Below are 20,390 nucleotides of genomic sequence, written 5' to 3' on the forward strand. Positions count from 1 at the left end.
GTGACATCATCAAATTACCTACTAAAGATTTGATCGTTTAGACACTAACTTTGGCTGCCTCCAAAAATCTGGTGCACAAAACTGATAAGATAAATGATTAAAATGAACTGATTAGATTAAGCAAACTGTTTGATTGCAATACAATTTCATTAGTCACGATGATGGCATTCGTTTTTGCAAGTTCGCTTGAATGAACTTTTGATCAACCACGCCCTGCTGCTACTTGTCTGCTGGCTGCCCCAATGATAAGATGTATATATTAGTAGATATCTCGTATAATACGAACACCGCGAGGTAACGCTCTGTCGTCTGCTGGCTGCCTCAATGATAAGATGTATATATTTGTAGATATCTCGTATAATACGAACGCCGCGAGGTAACGCTCTGTTAGTCGGCGTCGGTGGATCCGGTAAACAATCGCTAACCAGACTAGCATCGTTCATCGCTGGATATAAAATATTCCAGATCACGTTAACAAGGTACACTCAGGAATAACTGTTCATTCTCTTTAAAACTGTTCATCGTGAAACTTATTACTAATCTTATGTTTTTCATATTTTTTTATTTGCACATTTTTCAAACAAATTCATTTTCAAATTCTTTACAACGTTCTCTTAACTTTCCTCCGCTCAAATAACTTGCCTGCCCTGCCCTATCTCTCCCCTTCTCCATCTTCCATCCACTCTTGTCCCTCCTTGCTGCTGCTCCCTTCTCCCTCTTCCATTCCCACCCACTCCCTCGTTGCTGCTGCTCCCTTCTCCCTCTTCCGTTTTGAACATCTATTTCTCTGTAAACACTTAGCACGTCGCTGTAGTTCAAGTCTATAGCCAGCTGTGTACGGAATGCCCCCTAGTGGTAAGTACTTCAACCAAATAGCTATCTCCACAAATTGGAGCGACTAGATCTATGTCAAAATTGTCATGGAAGTCAATTGATGATAAATGCAATGATATTGACTCCGGAGTCATGAGTCGCTTGTCTGTTTTCAGGTCGTATAATGTTTCTAATCTGATGGATGATTTGAAGTATTTGTATCGTACGGCCGGGGGTGAAGGTCGCGGTATCACGTTCATATTCACCGACAACGAAATCAAGGACGAAGCCTTCCTCGAATACCTGAATAATATCCTCAGTTCCGGTGAGGTAAGAGTTCCTCGAATACCTGAATAATATCCTCAGTTCCGGTGAGGTAAGAGTTCCTCGAATACCTGAATAATATCCTCAGTTCCGGTGAGGTAAGAGTTCCTCGAATACCTGAATAATATCCTCAGTTCCGGTGAGGTAAGAGTTCCTCGAATACCTGAATAATATCCTCAGTTCCGGTGAGGTAAGAGTTCCTCGAATACCTGAATAATATCCTCAGTTCCGGTGAGGTAAGAGTTCCTCGAATACCTGAATAATATCCTCAGTTCCGGTGAGGTAAGAGTTCCTCGAATACCTGAATAATATCCTCAGTTCCGGTGAGGTAAGAGTTCCTCGAATACCTGAATAATATCCTCAGTTCCGGTGAGGTAAGAGTTCCTCGAATACCTGAATAATATCCTCAGTTCCGGTGAGGTAAGAGTTCCTCGAATACCTGAATAATATCCTCAGTTCCGGTGAGGTAAGAGTTCCTCGAATACCTGAATAATATCCTCAGTTCCGGTGAGGTAAGAGTTCCTCGAATACCTGAATAATATCCTCAGTTCCGGTGAGGTAAGAGTTCGTCGAATACCTGAATAATATCCTCAGTTCCGGTGAGGTAAGAGTTACTCGAATACCTGAATAATATCCTCAGTTCCGGTGAGGTAAGAGTTCCTCGAATACCTGAATAATATCTTCAGTTCCGGTGAGGTAAGAGTTCCTCGAATACCTGAATAATATCTTCAGTTCCGGTGAGGTAAGAGTTCCTCGAATACCTGAATAATATCCTCAGTTCCGGTGAGGTAAGAGTTCCTCGAATACCTGAATAATATCCTCAGTTCCGGTGAGGTAAGAGTTCCTCGAATACCTGAATAATATCCTCAGTTCCGGTGAGGTAAGAGTTCCTCGAATACCTGAATAATATCCTCAGTTCCGGTGAGGTAAGAGTTACTCGAATACCTGAATAATATCCTCAGTTCCGGTGAGGCAAGAGTTCCTCGAATACCTGAATAATATCCTCAGTTCCGGTGAGGTAAGAGTTCCTCGAATACCTGAATAATATCTTCAGTTCCGGTGAGGTAAGAGTTCCTCGAATACCTGAATAATATCCTCAGTTCCGGTGAGGTAAGAGTTCCTCGAATACCTGAATAATATCCTCAGTTCCGGTGAGGTAAGAGTTCCTCGAATACCTGAATAATATCCTCAGTTCCGGTGAGGTAAGAGTTCCTCGAATACCTGAATAATATCCTCAGTTCCGGTGAGGTAAGAGTTCCTCGAATACCTGAATAATATCCTCAGTTCCGGTGAGGTTAGAGTTCCTCGAATACCTGAATAATATCCTCAGTTCCGGTGAGGTAAGAGTTCCTCGAATACTTGAATAATAGATGAGTCATTGTTTCATTGATATAAAGGTCAATGATTAAAACAGAAAATGATCTATTTATTTCCTAAAATCAAATATTGGCTGTCAGAAAACCTGTTATCGCTGCTTTGCAGCTATATTGTATTTGATTTATTTCTAGGTATCTAATTTATTCGCTCGCGATGAATTGGACGAGATTACGCAAGAATTGATCGGGGTCATGAAAAAAGAGTTTCCGCGTCGACCGCCGACGCAGGAAAACCTCTACGATTACTTCATATCTCGATCGAGAAATAATCTGCACGTCGTATTGTGTTTCTCACCGGTAAGAGCAGCTCTTTCTTACCTCTTCCTCACCTCGACACCTCTCCTCCCTAACCTCTCTAAATCTTCTGAAAAATCTTGAATGAAATCGGGAAAAACTCAAGAGAATTTGACGAATTTTACCAAAAACCTGGAAAATGCAAAAGCCTGGAAAACTTGGGAATTTTGCAAAAGAAATCTGTAAAATTGAGGGCCAGTTGCACAGTCGTGACTTAAGTCAAAAAGTGGTCTCAAATCTTAAGATCGGTCTTAAGTTGTTAAATTGGTTATAGAACTGAGTTGGTCTTAGACTGGTCTCAAGTCTAAGCCATGACTGTGCAACTGGTCCCTGGGAATTTGGATAATGCTATTAACCACATGCTTCTTTATCAATATGTGATTCAATGAAAAATGAATCACTTGTAGACATTTAAAACCTAGAAATTTCTCCGATTCACTCAGCGGGAATTTGTAAATGAGCGGAAAGTGGCGCCACTCGATCTCCTGATTTCTATACCTGGTCTAATGTATCCATCTTTTCGTGACCTCTTCCTCACCTCACTCTTTCCCTACTTATCTCACCTCTTCGCCTCTCCCTGTCTCCCCCTCATTAACTCTGTATATGTATGAGTCAATGATTCTGTTTTCTTCAGGTCGGTGAAAAGTTTCGCAATCGAGCTCTGAAATTCCCCGGTTTGATATCGGGCTGCACGATGGACTGGTTCAGTCGATGGCCTAAAGACGCTCTGATAGCCGTGTCTAATCACTTCCTGGCTAGTTTCAATATCGCCTGTACGGAACACACTAAAAACCAGTTAGTTCAACTGATGGGCGAGGTACACGACGGAGTAGCGCTTACCTGTACTGAATACTTCCAGAGGTTCGTACTTTAGAGGGCCACTGACCTGGAAAACCAGGGGGCAGTTTCACAGTCGTGACTTCAGTCCAAAAGTGGTCTTAAATCTTAAGACTGTTCTTAAGTAGTTAGATAGGCTATAGAACTAAGTTGGTCTTAGACTGGTCTTAAGTCTAAGCCATGGCTATGCAACCGGCCCCAGGGCTCGGTTTTATAGACTGGTATTACCTTTAACCCGGGGGGGGGGGGGCTAACTTAATTCATTTTCAATTGAGTTAACCCCCGAGTTGAAGTTAGTACCAGTCAATAAAACTGAGCCCTGTAAACTCTGAAAAATCTAGAAAAAACCGGGGGAAACTCTCGGAATTTTACCAATTTTGCAAAAAAAAAAGGTGGAAAACTCGGGTTATTGATGCTATTGATGATAGGTGATTCAATCAAATGAATCATTATCAATTTAAAAGATGTTTAAACAAAGAAATTTCTCTATTCACCTGACTATTTTTGAGAGTAGTTTCTGCTCGACCAGTTCAAAAGTTTAAAATTCATTTCACTGTGGGATCCATGCTCTTTCAAAGAGCGCGACGCCTTAAACAGAAATCAAAATACACGTATCATTTCCAGTTCTTTTTTGTTTAAGACACAAATTATCTTCACGATTGTGCAACTGAGTCAAGGGTCCGAATTACTCAAATAATAGTAGTCTAATTGCGGTGAGTGTATTTACAGATATCGCCGTCAGACACATGTCACACCGAAATCCTACCTGTCGTTTATAGACGGCTACAAGACGATTTACGGATTGAAATACTCAGAGATCGGCGAACTGGCCGAGCGTATGAATACCGGTTTAGCGAAACTATTAGAGGCGAGCGAATCGGTGGAACTACTTTCTAAAGAGCTCGTCGTCAAGGAGAAAGAATTAGCGGTGGCCAATAAAAAAGCCGACGCGGTAAGTACCCGTGTATCGTTGAGAACCGGATCCCGTTCCGCAGTTCTGAGTTATATTTGAGTCCGATTTCATTTCAGGTATTAATCGAAGTGACGCAGAGCGCGCAGGCCGCCGAAAAGGTGAAGGCCGCCGTGCAGGTGGTGAAAGATCGAGCTCAGAAGATCGTCGACGAAATCGCAACGGAGAAAGCTTCGGCCGAGGGTAAACTGGAGGCGGCTAAACCGGCGTTAGCTGAGGCTGAGGCGGCTCTACAGGTCAGTGTTACATATCTTCATTTATACAATTCTACAGACTGAAGTGTTTGACATCGTGACAACTGCTGAAGTAGCAAGGCTTTCCATCCCCAAAAAGATACTGTAACTTAAGCTTCATTTAGGTGAAATCTTCTATTTCTGGTAGGGGCGGAAGATATTTTAAGGGTTGGCTGATTTTCAGAGGGGTGGATGTAGAAATGAGAGGAGAGGCCGTCTGTGGAGAAGAACGCTGAGAGTATCTACTCTGGATCCTCAATAATCAGTATCAAAGTTTCATGGTATCCGAGTTCACCGCGGATTAAGTTTATATAAAAACACTGGAATGAATTAAAACATCTTCTAAATGGTGAAATCAAAATTACGCGGATTGTTTCATTTCGATTTTAAGTATCGCGACAAAAAATCTAGTATCCTCGGGATCAGCGCAGCAACATCTGATGGTCTGAACTCGTAATGAATATTTGCTTATTTCAGACGATAAAAGCGGCCCACATATCGACGGTGAGGAAGCTCGCGAAGCCGCCGCATCTGATCATGAGAATCATGGATTGCGTTTTGTTGTTGATGCAGAAACGAACTCTACCGGTCGAGATGGATCCCGATCGTCCGTGTATTAAACCGTCCTGGTCGGAATCGCTGAAGGTTCGTTAAGATTCGTCTCTGGAAATGATTTCGATCGTTGCCGTACAAAAAATAAAACCTGAAATAAATTAATTCTCAAATGATTTTTGACTAGTAAAAAACATACGTTGAAAATAAACAGATTTCAACCCTATGAACTCAAACTCAAACTTCAACAATAGGTGTAAAACTGTAGAATCAGGTCCAGTGATGAAAACTGTTCACCAGGGCCCGGTTACATAGACTAGGTATCAAAGTTACCCCTTACTCAACCACTGTAGTAACAATGAGAAACCATGGTTATAACTGACAAATTTCAAAATGTTTCCAGCCCGGATTATTTTGCTTCCACATCTATGAAACCCACGCCTTCAGTTCTACAGTTTTTGGCTAAATTTGACTCATATAGAATTAGAATCGGTTAATTTAAAATGTTTTAACTTAACGCTAAATTTCAACTGTGAACTGTAAAACTGGATCCGCTTTAGCAGTCATAAGTTTAAAGAGATTAAAATAGTTTATTTCCAATAACTCTCAGTCAAATCATAACTCACAACTGTGGAACTGGATCCAGGGGCCGGTTTCATAGTCATGGCTTAGACTTGAGACCAGTCTAAGACCAACTTAGTTGTAAAGCCAATCTAACAACTTAAGACCAGTCTCGAGATTTAAGACCATTTTTGGACTTAAGTCACGACTGCAACTGGCCCCTGGGCCCGGTTCCTCAGTTGAGACTTAAGTCCAAAAATTGTCTTAAATTCTAAGACTGGTCTTAAGTTGTTAGATTGGCTTTACAACTAAGTTGGTCTTAAATCGGTCTTAAGTCTAAGCCATGACTATGGAACCGGCCCCAGGATCCTAAATCTGAGAAAAGATTTTCAGTTTTCTGCCGCTTTCAGTTCAAACCTGTGACTGTGTAATGAATAAAACCCGCCCAGCCCTGCCGGCCCGCCATGGGCTGTGTTGTGTCCGGGGGCTGTTTTTTATCTTACAGTTGATGAGTAATTCGACGTTTTTGAGCAGTTTACAAACGTTTCCGAAAGACACGATTAACGAGGAAACGGTTGAGCTCCTCGCGCCGTACCTCGCAATGGAAGATTACTCGTTAGAGTCGGCGAAGAAAGTGTGCGGCGACGTCGCCGGTTTGTGCTCGTGGACGAAAGCCATGGCGATATTCTACGGCATCAACAAAGAGGTTTTACCCTTGAAGGTACGAAAATAGTTTCATATCCGAATTGCTTGGGATTATCGCATGCTTCGCGTAATGGCAAAATGTTTTAGATTTTACTTCTGAAATTCATACTGTATACAATAACGGCCAATCGTCGCTCCAACTGCTCTGGACAAATTTGGTCCAACTTGAGTGGAGGCTACTGGAGTGTCCAACTCAGATATCGCTCTCAAGTCAAAAGATCTGACTTGAGCGGAGTCTACTGTATCATCAAAGTCAGATATCACTCTCAGGTCAAAAGATCCAACTTGAGCGGAGTCTACTGTACCATCCAACTCAGATATCACTCACGAGTCAAAAGATCAGACTTGAACAGAGTCTACTGTATCATCCAACTCAGATATCACTCTCAAGTCCAAAGATCTGACTTGAGCGGAGTCTACTGTATCATCCAACTCGGATATCACTCTCAAGTCAAAAGATCAGACTTGAACAGAGTCTACTGTATCATCCAACTCAGATATCGCTCTCAAGTCAAAAGATCAGACTTGAACAGAGTCTACTGTATCATCCAACTCATATATCACTCTCAAGTCAAAAGATCAGACTTGAACAGAGTCTACTGTACCATCAAATTCAGATATCACTCTCAAATCAAAAGATCAGACCTGAGTGGAGTCTACTCTACCATCCAACTCGGATATCACTCTACCGAGTGTACGGTTTCAAAAAACCTTCAAATATAGATAGTTATGATTTTTGCTGAGGTTTAGAAGGATTGTTTTTATATCATAGGCGAATCTGGCTGTGGCTGAATCTCGATTGAAAGTCGCTCAGGCCGAATTGGATAAAGCCCAGGCTGAATTGGACGCCAAGCAGAAAGAATTGGACAAAGTACAAGCGATGTACGACGCGGCCATGGCTGAAAAACAGGTTAGATCAAATACTCGGCTGTTAGCCAGCTCTCTGAAATAATACACTGAGTAATGAAATGTTTGAAACTGGAGTCGAGGAGGTTAAGCGTGAGGTTGTGGAGGTTAGCGGAGAGGTTGTGGAGGTTAACCGTGAGGTTGTGGAGGTTAACCGTGAGGTTGTTCGTGTTTTAGATGTTGATGGATGACGCCGAATCTTGTCGTAAGAAAATGGAAGCTGCGTCTGCTTTGATCGGCGGTCTCGGAGGAGAGAAAGTTCGCTGGACGCAACAGAGTAAAGAATTCAAAGCGCAGATCGCCAGGTTCGTTACTGGGTCCAGTTCCACAGTTCTGGGTTAAGATTTGACTCTTAAGATCGAAAATTAACTACCAGTAACTTAAACTCAGAGTTAACTCTAACTGTCAACTGTGGAACTGAACCATGAGGAAGCAGTGCTTAAGATTTAGATTAATTCACGGGACCCAGCCGTGTTGCTCGAACTGTTTTCTGATTATAGATTAGTCGGCGATGTACTGGTGTGTACCGGGTTCCTGTCGTACTCGGGACCGTTCAATCAGGAATTCCGTACTCAACTGCTGCAGAACTGGCAGCGTGAACTCAGTCGTAGGGATATACCATTCACAGAGAATCTCAATCTTATTAATATGCTCATTGACGCGGCATCGGTAGGTGTACGCGCAGCGTCTCTTAAAACATCATCTATCTTATTTTTGATGCAAAACATCTTAAATTCACTAATCAGCATCTTAAATTAAATGCAAAACATCTTAATAAGATAAAATCCCACTATTTACAGATTAAAAGAATTTAAAAACCAGAATTTATTTATTAAAAATAAAATATTTAAAAGACACGATGTTTCGATCTCACCCTAGAGATGTGTGTCAGGTGCGTCACACCTGACGATGATCTCTAGGGTGAGATCGAAACGTCGTGTCTTTTAAATATTTTATTTTGAATAAATAAATTCTGGTTTTTAAATTCTTTTAATCTGTAAATAGTGGGATTTTATCTTATTATCCGTTCACCACGTTTGAGTGTGGTCATCGTCCTGCAAAACATCTTATTTTCAAAGCAAAAACATGACATCTTAGATTCAAATTTCAGAAGGGCTAAAAGGTCGTAGATTATCTATTTTTTTTGTAGATCGGAGAATGGAATTTACAAGGTTTACCGAGCGACGACCTCTCAATACAGAACGGTATAATAGTTACGAAAGCGGCTCGGTATCCACTACTGATCGATCCCCAGGGGCAGGGCAAAGCATGGATCAAAAACAGGGAGAAAAATAACGAGCTTCAGGTAAAGCAGGCTGCAGAGTCGTAGTGACTTCCCACATCTATACTGAGTTCAAACTGTAGTCGTAGTGACTCTCCGCGTCTATACTGAATTCAAAATTGTTCTTGTAAATCCCCTTTTTCAACCAGTCACCACTGATGCATGGTTCCTGTTGTATAATAGTATCTATTCATCTCTTTTTGGGTAAGATCACCGATGAAATACTTGGGAATTTTGAATTCAGTATTTGGTGGTTACCATGAAAAAAAAAGTCGAAGAAACTCCCAACATCTATCCTGACCCTAAATCAGACTTAAAGTTTTAAGCAAAGCCCATCGAGGGAGTTCTCAATCCGTCCACGAATAGACTTGTGTTAGTAGATTAGGTTTTAGAGTCAGTTATGGGTGAGATTGAACCGGACCTGTTTCAGATATTTCAGATCTATCAGGTTTTAGAGTCAGTTATGGGTGAGATCAAACCGGACCTGTTTCAGATATTTCAGGTCTATCAGGTTTTAGAGTCAGTTATGGGTGAGATTGAACCGGACCTGTTTCAGATATTTCAGATCTATCAGGTTTTAGAGTCAGTTATGGGTGAGATTGAACCGGACCTGTTTCAGATATTTCAGATCTATCAGGTTTTAGAGTCAGTTATGGGTGAGATTGAACCGGAACCTGATTCAGATATTTCAGATCTATCAGGTTTTAGAGTCAGTTATGGGTGAGATTGAACCAGAACCTGATTCAGATATTTCAGATATATTATTTATTTTTTCAGGTGACATCTTTGAATCATAAATATTTCCGAACTCACCTGGAAGATGCTCTGTCGCTGGGACGACCGTTACTCATAGAGGATGTCGAGGAAGATCTCGATCCGGCCCTTGATAACGTGTTAGAGAAAAACTTCATCAAATCCGGTTCCACTTTTAAGGTAATTTTGTTGGCGATACTTTCTGATTTAATTTCATGAGGATCCTAAATTGCTTTCTTCGTATTTTCGTAAACCTGGGATCAGTTTTACAAAAACATTTGAACGGACTTATTTACTTCATTGATTCAATTCATCTTAAATGGATTTATGAGTTGCGTATCATTTCTGTTTAACCCGGCTGATGCAGCGGCTGCTGCTGCTGCTGCTGCTGCTGCTGCTGCTGCTGCTGCTGCTGCTGCTGCTGCTGCTGCTGCTGCTGCTGCTATTAAATGATTAAATGATTTATTTCTATGATGTGATTTTGTGATTTTCAGGTGAAAGTCGGTGATAAAGAATGTGACGTAATGAATAATTTCTATTTGTACGTGACGACTAAACTACCGAATCCTGCCTATACACCTGAGGTACATTTCTACTAGACAGGGAGACACAGAGAAAGTCTGGTCTAGAGGGTAGGGAAAGAGGGAGTCAGGAGAGATAGTATGGTCTGGAGGGTAGGGAAAGAGGGAGACACAGAGATAGTCTTGTCTGGAGGGTAGGGAAAGAGGGAGACAAAGAGATAGTCTGGTCTGGAGGGTAGGGAAAGAGGGAGACGCAGAAATAGTCGGGTCTGGAGGGTAGGGAAAGAGGGAGTCAGGAGAGATAGTCTGGTCTGGAGGGTAGGGAAAGAGGGAGTCAGGAGAGATAGTCTGGTCTGGAGGGCAGGGAGAGGGGGAGTCAGGAGAGATAGTCTGGCCTGGAGGGCAGGGAGAGGGGGAGTCAGGAGAGATAGTCTGGCCTGGAGGGTAGGGAGAGGGGGAGTCAGGAGAGATAGTCTGGCCTGGAGGGTAGGGAAAGGGGGAGACACAGAAATAGTCGGGTCTGGAGGGCAGGGAGAGGGGGAGTCAGGAGAGATAGTCTGGTCTGGAGGGCAGGGAAAGGGGGAGTCAGGAGAGATAGTCTGGTCTGGAGGGCAGGGAGAGGGGGAGTCAGGAGAGATAGTCTGGCCTGGAGGGCAGGGAGAGGGGGAGTCAGGAGAGATAGTCTGGTCTGGAGGGCAGGGAAAGGGGGAGTCAGGAGAGATAGTCTGGTCTGGAGGGCAGGGAGAGAGGGAGACACAGAGATAGTCTGGTCTGGAGGGCAGGGAGAGGGGGAGTCAGGAGAGATAGTCTGGCCTGGAGGGTAGGGAAAGGGGGAGACACAGAAATAGTCGGGTCTGGAGGGCTGGGAAAGGGGGAGTCAGGAGCCACTCATAGCACTGACGTCTGGTGGTTTATAACAGGAAATCAGGGAAGAAATCTTTTCTTTAAAAAGGTCGTGAATTTTGTTCATAAAATGCAAAAAATTGGGGGAAAAAACAACGTGCATGACAAGCGATAGTTAGGGAAATGCAAGTGAAATGAAAGTATCCGTTGTCAGTCACCCGGCAGTGTTTTAAGTGTGTGATGTTTGTATTGTAGGTGAGCGCTCGAACTTCTATCATTGATTTCACCGTAACGATGAAAGGTCTCGAGGATCAACTGCTCGGACGCGTCATCCTGACCGAGAAACAGGAATTAGAAGCCGAACGCACGAAACTGATGGAAGACGTCACGGCGAATAAGAGAAAGATGCAGGAATTAGAGGATAATCTATTGTATAAACTAACCAGTACCAAGGTATGTTCACCCACCCCCTTAAAATACCTCTCAATGACTCCACGCCTGACTAAGAGATGTCACTACTCTTTTATAGACCTCAATTACTACAGAAATTATCAGTCATCACAAGATCAGAATAATTTCTAGTTATTACAATATTTTTCACAACTCAATAGATGGCTAAAACTACTCCATAATGGAAATACATTGTACCAGATCCTCCGGGTCTTTTCAGCTTCGAAGACCTTCATATTTTGAGTACCTCGAAAGGTCTAGGCCTAATTTACATCAAAGGGATGATTTTGTTCACAAAGAAATCTGAAAAAGAGTATTTTCAGAAAATAAGGATAGCTTTTTGTCAAAAATTCTTGGAACGTACTATTTTTCCCGATTACACTTATGTGGCCCTATAGAAATTGCTCGGACCTTCCACGTGTTACCCCTAGAGCCTCACTAACAGGTATTTAGAAGAATTATTGTACGGATGTTTTAGGGGTCGTTAGTTGAAGATGAATCGTTGATATCAGTGTTAGCGATCACTAAAGAGACAGCAGCCGAGGTCAGCGAGAAACTGGCGGTCGCCGCTGACACCGAGATTAAAATCAACGAGGCCAGAGAGGAATTCAGACCAGGTACGTAAATTATCCTAAATATCTAGACTTCGTATCACGTACCTTCAAAATGTTCCCTACTAGGGAAAATCTCAGAAACTCCATCACAGAAACACTCCTGTGAATATCTGTAAGTCTCGTATTCGTGAAAGACCCCTCGACTCTGTGCTCCACCGCAGAAACTTCATCATAAAACAATAATTCTTTCGAAAACTAGCGGCTTTTCATACCAGGCATTGATGAAAAACTCCCTGAAGTATAAAATCCCCACTCTACAAATTAAAAAAAAGGTCACAAATGTTTCCTTGCAGGAGGAATGCTATAGTTTTATCGAATGTTTATGCTATAGTTTCATCTTTAATGTGGGATTTTGTATTACTTTCCTACATTTTTCTGTTTAACTGATGTAATTGTTGTTGTATATTTCAGTGGCGACGCGAGGCAGTATTCTATATTTAACTGATGTAATTGTTGTTGTATATTTCAGTGGCGACGCGAGGCAGTATTCTATATTTAACTGATGTAATTGTTGTTGTATATTTCAGTGGCGACGCGAGGCAGCATTCTATATTTAACTGATGTAATTGTTGTTGTATATTTCAGTGGCGACGCGAGGCAGTATTCTATATTTAACTGATGTAATTGTTGTTGTATATTTCAGTGGCGACGCGAGGCAGTATTCTATATTTAACTGATGTAATTGTTGTTGTATATTTCAGTGGCGACGCGAGGCAGTATTCTATATTTAACTGATGTAATTGTTGTTGTATATTTCAGTGGCGACGCGAGGCAGTATTCTATATTTAACTGATGTAATTGTTGTTGTATATTTCAGTGGCGACGCGAGGCAGTATTCTATATTTAACTGATGTAATTGTTGTTGTATATTTCAGTGGCGACGCGAGGCAGTATTCTATATTTAACTGATGTAATTGTTGTTGTATATTTCAGTGGCGACGCGAGGCAGTATTCTATATTTAACTGATGTAATTGTTGTTGTATATTTCAGTGGCGACGCGAGGCAGTATTCTATATTTAACTGATGTAATTGTTGTTGTATATTTCAGTGGCGACGCGAGGCAGTATTCTATATTTAACTGATGTAATTGTTGTTGTATATTTCAGTGGCGACGCGAGGCAGTATTCTATATTTAACTGATGTAATTGTTGTTGTATATTTCAGTGGCGACGCGAGGCAGCATTCTATATTTAACTGATGTAATTGTTGTTGTATATTTCAGTGGCGACGCGAGGCAGTATTCTATATTTAACTGATGTAATTGTTGTTGTATATTTCAGCGGCGACGCGAGGCAGTATTCTATATTTAACTGATGTAATTGTTGTTGTATATTTCAGTGGCGACGCGAGGCAGTATTCTATATTTAACTGATGTAATTGTTGTTGTATATTTCAGTGGCGACGCGAGGCAGTATTCTATATTTAACTGATGTAATTGTTGTTGTATATTTCAGTGGCGACGCGAGGCAGTATTCTATATTTAACTGATGTAATTGTTGTTGTATATTTCAGTGGCGACGCGAGGCAGTATTCTATATTTAACTGATGTAATTGTTGTTGTATATTTCAGTGGCGACGCGAGGCAGCATTCTATATTTAACTGATGTAATTGTTGTTGTATATTTCAGTGGCGACGCGAGGCAGTATTCTATATTTAACTGATGTAATTGTTGTTGTATATTTCAGCGGCGACGCGAGGCAGTATTCTATATTTAACTGATGTAATTGTTGTTGTATATTTCAGTGGCGACGCGAGGCAGTATTCTATATTTAACTGATGTAATTGTTGTTGTATATTTCAGTGGCGACGCGAGGCAGTATTTTATGTTTAACTGATGTAATTGTTGTTGTATATTTCAGTGGCGACGCGAGGCAGTATTCTTTATTTAACTGATGTAATTGTTGTTGTATATTTCAGTGGCGACGCGAGGCAGTATTCTTTATTTAACTGATGTAATTGTTGTTGTATATTTCAGTGGCGACGCGAGGCAGTATTCTTTATTTAACTGATGTAATTGTTGTTGTATATTTCAGTGGCGACGCGAGGCAGTATTCTTTATTTAACTGATGTAATTGTTGTTGTATATTTCAGTGGCGACGCGAGGCAGTATTCTATATTTAACTGATGTAATTGTTGTTGTATATTTCAGTGGCGACGCGAGGCAGTATTTTATGTTTAACTGATGTAATTGTTGTTGTATATTTCAGTGGCGACGCGAGGCAGTATTCTATATTTAACTGATGTAATTGTTGTTGTATATTTCAGTGGCGACGCGAGGCAGTATTCTTTATTTAACTGATGTAATTGTTGTTGTATATTTCAGTGGCGACGCGAGGCAGTATTCTTTATTTAACTGATGTAATTGTTGTTGTATATTTCAGTGGCGACGCGAGGCAGTATTTTATATTTCCTGATCACTGAAATGAGTATGGTCAACACGATGTATCAAACATCATTGAAACAATTCCTCGGCGTTTTCGACATCTCGATGGCCCGGTACGACCCATTCAAATAATTCGCATCCGATACTTAATCGGGGTGGGTGGCCACTGACCTGCAAAACCTGGAATACTCGCGGACCGGTTTTATAGACTGGTATTACCTTAAACCCTGCGGTCGGTTGCATAGCCATGGCTTAGACTTAAGACCAGTCTAAGACCAACTTAGTTCTATAGCCAATCTAACTACTTAAGACCAGTCATAAGATTTAAGACTTCTGTCGGACTTAAGTCACGACTGTGCAACTGGCCCCTCGGGCTAACTCAATCGATAATGAATTGAGTTAGCCCCTGTTACTACCAGTCTTTAAAACCGGGACCAGGACTTCAGAAAAATCTAGACAGAATGTGGAATGTTACACAAATTTTTTTTTGAAACCAAAAACTTGGAAACTCAGCAACTCGGATAAGTGGCTACCCTGCTCGATAAAACAATTCTTACGTTTTTGATCGCGGGATCATCGCGCAACTAAACGAACGTATTTTACTAATTCGTGCGAATGATTATGATTTTTGTCTCGTTCACAGGTCTGAGAAGTCACCGGTGACGTCGAAACGAATCGTGAATATAATCGATTATCTAACGTACGAAGTGTTCTGTTATACGTGTCGTGGTTTATACGAGTCTCACAAGTTTCTCTTCACGTTGCTACTCTCGCTGAAAATAGACATACAAAAAGAGATCGTCAAACACAGCGAGTTCCAGGTTCTTATCAAAGGTAATTGTCTTATCTGTACTAGTCGTGAATATCGGCAAAGAGCAACAGGGGTATTTAGATTGATGTGAAAATTTCGTCGAAAAAGATTGCGAACAAATGTGAGAAAAATCATGAAAATGTGTGCGAAATGTCAGACGAAATATCGAGATCCTCTTTTTATGCTATATACAGACCAGCGAGCTCAGAATTGGTGCACGAGTTGTTTTAAGAAATTTAATTCTTATATGTCATTCTGTTAAGAAAAAAAATGTGAAAAATCATGGCATTTTTTTGTGTAAAAAGAAAATGTAAAAATTCCAGTGAGTTTATCGATCTGAACTCTGAATTGATTCAGCGATAACTCTTGAGCCCCCCTGAAATGCTCTTCAGATGAAATTGATATCAATGTATTCGTCTGATAATAGGTGGAGCCGCGCTGGATTTGAACGCGGTTACTCCGAAACCGTGTAAATGGATTTCCGATATGACCTGGTTGAATCTGGTCGAATTGAGCAAATTACCGCAGTTTCACGATATCCTTAATCAGGTCAGTCATTGCATTTATACTGATCAGGTCAATGGGTACTGTCGTCTTCATTTTGAGTCTCAATTTGTATTTCTAATTCTATTTACTAAGTTTAAGTTATCATTTGGATAAGTCGTCACATTACTGAAGTCATCTCTATTTTTGAGTCTCATTTTGTATTTATATTTCTATTTACTAAGTTTAACTCATCATTTGGATAAGTTGTTGACATAATGATTTTCACAACTACAGCGGCGTCTAGTTCATCTGTACGATCTGTATCTGGTGTTTGTAGATTCCGCGCAATGAGAAAGGATGGAAAGCTTGGTTCGACGCCGAAGCTCCCGAAGAGGAACAAATACCCGATGGTTATCAGACGTCATTGGATACGTTCAGAAAACTGTTACTCATCAGGTTCGTCTTATCGTCGCGCTCAATCACCGGTCATCGGCTATTTCTGATATAAAAACTTTCCTACTGGTCAGTTGAGTTGAAAACATTGAACGAATTTAAAACTATAGAACCTAAAGTCATGTGGAACTGGCTACAGAATCCACTGATTTGGCTTTTAAGATTTGACTGTTAAAGTTGAAACATAGAAAATGAACTGAAGTAAAACACAACCGCTTGAAACAGTGGAATTGGATCCTGAAATCCTGGGTCCAGTTCCACAGTTTTGAGTTAAGACTTAACTCTGAGTTAACTAATTGGAAATGAACTAACTTTAACTCAGAGTTATCTCTAACTCACGACTGTCGAACCGGGTCCTGAACGCTATGTGTGAATATTTCTAGAGCGTGGTGTCCAGATCGGACTATAGCTCAAGCGAGAAAGTACGTGGCCGATTCGCAGGGAAAACGATTCAGCGATCCGGTGATATTGAATCTCGAAGCCACGTGGGCCGAGGGCGACCCGCAAACGCCGCTTATCTGTTTCTTATCGATGGGTTCAGATCCGACCAATCAAATTGAAGGATTGTCGAAAAAACTCCACGTCGGTATGTTTGAATAAAACAACAATACATGTGTATTCTGATGACATGTGCATGTGTATTCTGGGTACATGTACATGTGTATTCCGATGACACATGTACATGTGTATTCTGGTGACATGTGCATGTGTATTCCGATGACACATGTACATGTGTATTCTGATGACATGTACATGTGTATTCTGGTGACATGTGCATGTGTATTCCGATGACACATGTACATGTGTATTCTGGTGACACATGTACATGTGTATTCTGGTGACATGTACATGTGTATTCTGATGACATGTACATGTGTATTCTGGTGACGTGTATTTTATTTATAGAATGTAGGTCGATATCGATGGGTCAAGGCCAGGAGGTTCATGCGCGTAAACTTGTCAGTCAATTTATGGCTGGGGTGAGTGCGAGTGTCAGTTCAATCTCTTTTATTTCCTTTAAGTCTCTGTATGAACGATTAGTAAGAGATCGTTGTTACTGATTCTAGGGAGGCTGGTGTCTGCTGCAGAATTGTCATCTCGGTTTAGATTTTATGGATGAATTGCTGGAGACAGTGACGACTACTGAAGGCATGCACGAAGGATTTAGAGTTTGGATCACTACTGAAGTTCATCCTCATTTCCCTATCAGTTTACTACAGGTAAACAAAGCACGACGGAGTTAAACATTGATCCTAACTGTTCCACAGTTCCACAGTTCACATTTGAATCCATGGTTGAAATAGTAATAATTATGATAGCATTAATAATGAGGCTTATATAACGCTAAATCCAGTGGAAGCTGCTCTCTGCATTTTACTGTGTCCTTTAATAAGAAACATTTCTTCGTGGGGGGTCCCCATTCATTATTATGTACATATTGGTGGATGGGGAGGGGTCGGTGCAATTAATTGTGTACTGTAATGTTTAGTGCATATGAAAAACAGGCCGATTTTGCGTACAAGGGGGGAGGGGGGTGGGTTGAAAAATTAAAATTTCAAATGTAAGTAATAAATGAATGATCCTATATTGGAAGCATGTCGAACTGGATCGAGGATTGTCGAACTGGATCGAGGATTGTCGAACTGGATCGAGGATTGTCGAACCGGTTTCTGGCATTCTCGTGCGAAAATTTACTCTTCGTTTTTTTTTTTTTTTTTTTTCATTTCTAAACTTCACCGTTTAAGATACCGCTTATTGAATCTATCGGTTCTTGCCATGATTTTCTCTATAGAGTTCTATAAAGTTCACGAATGAACCGCCTCAGGGAATAAAGGCCGGTTTAAAACGAACCTACGCCGGTATAACGCAAGACTTCCTCGACATCAGCAACATGAACCAGTGGAGGCCGATACTGTACGGTGTCTCATTCTTACATACCGTCGTGCAGGTAGATATATTATACGGTGTCTCATTAGTGCGTGTTTAATCTCTAATAACAGTTCGATCGACGTAAATGCGTTTGCGATTTCAGGAACGTAGAAAGTTTGGTCCGTTAGGTTGGAATATACCGTACGAGTTTAACTCGGCTGATTGGACGGCCAGCGTTCAGTTCGTACAAAATCATCTCGACGATGTCGACCCGAAGAAGGTCAGTTCTAGCCGGTTTCAGGCTGATTTCATTAGAAAAACATGTAAAATTCATTTATTTATTTCTGAAGTAATTGTACCGCTAGAAAACTACTGGCTTCGTCATTGTATCGTAATGTAAATGTAGTCCTCAATTCGCTGAAGTGACCGAAAATATTAATCGTAACAAATATTCAAATTTAATCAAATCTTGTTCTCCATAAGAAGTTTTCGTCGAACAAAAAATACTTAACAAATGACTTTAGAAAAAAAAATGGAGGGTGTCGTTATTTACTGGATTCATCGGGTGCGCATTAAGAATTCTAGTTAAATTCATGTTTGTCGCAACTTCAATTTTCGACAAGGATAAATAAGAGTTAGGGTGAAATACAATGATGTTGATGATGCTGATGCTGAGGATGATGATGTTGATGATGATGATGATGATGCTGAGGATGATGTTGATGATGCTGATGCTGAGGATGATGATGTTGATGATGCTGATGCTGAGGATGATGATGTTGATGATGATGATGATACAGATGATGATGATAATGATACAGATGATGATGATGATGCTGATGATGTTTTGGTTATGATTATTTGTAGGGCGTGTCGTGGAATACAGTGAGGTATATGTTAGGTGAAGTTCAGTACGGAGGACGTGTAACCGATGACTACGACAAACGTCTGTTGAATACGTTCGCTAAGGTTCGTATCCCCCTATTGCGCGTGATTTTAACTGATTGTGAAAAATGGATGTCCACGTGAAAATTCCGCGTATCCAAGAAACATCTTAATCAAAATGTTTGTATAATACAGGGTTCCCACAGAGCAGGGAAATTGGGAAAAACTAGGGAATTTGGAAATGATAATTCCCGGTTTGGAAATATTTGGGAATTTGAGAAATTTTCGTCAAATCAGGGAAATATTTGGGAAATTCATTACATTTCACATATTGCATTTGCCGAGGGCAACTTTCTTCAGCGATTTCCCTTGAAAATCACCTTAATCATCAGCCAGTCACCACTAAAATGTCTGTTCATTTCCATTTGGGAAAATAGAAAAATCACCCATGAAATTGGAAATTTTGAATTCATATAACTGTGGGAACCATGATAATAATGCCTTAGTTTTTCTTTGGTCAGCTCGGGTATATGGGATTTTGTCGTAATTACAGGCGTATGCCACTATTTCGTTCAGTAATTCCTATATAGACATAAAAATCTGATTTGTATATTCTGAGATGAGAATTCAGTATTAACTGTGTTATCTATAGGTGTGGTTCGGAGAGCACATGTTCACCGATGCCTTCCAGTTTTATATCGGGTATAAAATACCGAAGTTCAGAGCGATCGATCAGTACATGGCGTTCATACAGGAATTACCGCTGGTTGATTCACCGGAAGCGTTCGGTTTACATCCCAACGCCGATATCACGTGAGCTACTTTCAATATCTGTGACATTTTAAAGAATGTTGCGTTATGGAATCTACCCCGGGTCCATAGCCGTGACATAAGTCCAAAACTGGTCTTGATGATTCTAGGACAATTGCCCCCCCCCCCCGAATAAAATCCGTTTTGATTTTTTGATTTGGATTAACACCACCTAAATACTTTTACTAAGAAATTCATTTGTATATTGTTGAGTATAGATTTATAAGATATAGAATTACTGATGTTGCGTGCAGATCAAAAACTTAAAATCAGTCCTTGAGTAATCATAATTCACTTACCAAATTAAAGGAACCTTAATTAGTCCATTTATTAATGTATTAATTAACTTTGGCTAATTTATTGGAATTAGTTTTAGTGTTACTTAAGCCAAATAAAAGTCTTTAAATCAGTGCTAGAGTAATTAAATGATTAATTAGAAGTTAATATCTCTGTTACTTTAAAAAGATTTGATTTGGGGGGCAATTGTCCGGGGGGCAATTGTCCCGATAGCGTCTTAAATCATAAGACAACCCATCCCCCATTATAGAACTTGAAAGATGGAACCCAAAAAGTTTCCTTCAAGCTACTGGTAATGTTTTAGTGATTTGTGCATCATTTCGTCCACTATTCATGGATAGGCGGTTTTCGGACTTCAAC

The 20,390-nt window shown here is 40.7% G+C and overlaps 1 protein-coding gene across 1 annotated transcript in view; it reads left to right on the top strand.

Moving 5' to 3' along the window:
• LOC141907856 (dynein axonemal heavy chain 8-like) overlaps positions 1–20,390 on the top strand; it is a 63,014-nt gene that overhangs the window by 35,242 nt on the left and 7,382 nt on the right. Inside the window, exons 54-80 of the mRNA XM_074797600.1 lie at positions 349–479; positions 990–1,143; positions 2,646–2,810; positions 3,442–3,668; positions 4,374–4,596; positions 4,674–4,850; positions 5,325–5,492; positions 6,466–6,681; positions 7,438–7,575; positions 7,749–7,876; positions 8,072–8,240; positions 8,722–8,877; positions 9,631–9,786; positions 10,101–10,190; positions 11,226–11,423; positions 11,899–12,037; positions 14,418–14,532; positions 15,063–15,253; positions 15,658–15,779; positions 16,054–16,172; positions 16,553–16,755; positions 17,076–17,149; positions 17,237–17,389; positions 17,962–18,117; positions 18,202–18,318; positions 18,906–19,007; positions 19,576–19,736. Of these exons, the coding sequence (XP_074653701.1) occupies positions 349–479; positions 990–1,143; positions 2,646–2,810; positions 3,442–3,668; positions 4,374–4,596; positions 4,674–4,850; positions 5,325–5,492; positions 6,466–6,681; positions 7,438–7,575; positions 7,749–7,876; positions 8,072–8,240; positions 8,722–8,877; positions 9,631–9,786; positions 10,101–10,190; positions 11,226–11,423; positions 11,899–12,037; positions 14,418–14,532; positions 15,063–15,253; positions 15,658–15,779; positions 16,054–16,172; positions 16,553–16,755; positions 17,076–17,149; positions 17,237–17,389; positions 17,962–18,117; positions 18,202–18,318; positions 18,906–19,007; positions 19,576–19,736 (4,148 nt within the window). The remainder of the gene's footprint in view (positions 1–348; positions 480–989; positions 1,144–2,645; positions 2,811–3,441; positions 3,669–4,373; positions 4,597–4,673; positions 4,851–5,324; positions 5,493–6,465; positions 6,682–7,437; positions 7,576–7,748; positions 7,877–8,071; positions 8,241–8,721; positions 8,878–9,630; positions 9,787–10,100; positions 10,191–11,225; positions 11,424–11,898; positions 12,038–14,417; positions 14,533–15,062; positions 15,254–15,657; positions 15,780–16,053; positions 16,173–16,552; positions 16,756–17,075; positions 17,150–17,236; positions 17,390–17,961; positions 18,118–18,201; positions 18,319–18,905; positions 19,008–19,575; positions 19,737–20,390) is intronic.

Source organism: Tubulanus polymorphus, chromosome 6, assembly GCF_964204645.1.
Source record: "Tubulanus polymorphus chromosome 6, tnTubPoly1.2, whole genome shotgun sequence".
Classification (NCBI taxonomy): domain Eukaryota; kingdom Metazoa; phylum Nemertea; class Palaeonemertea; order Tubulaniformes; family Tubulanidae; genus Tubulanus; species Tubulanus polymorphus.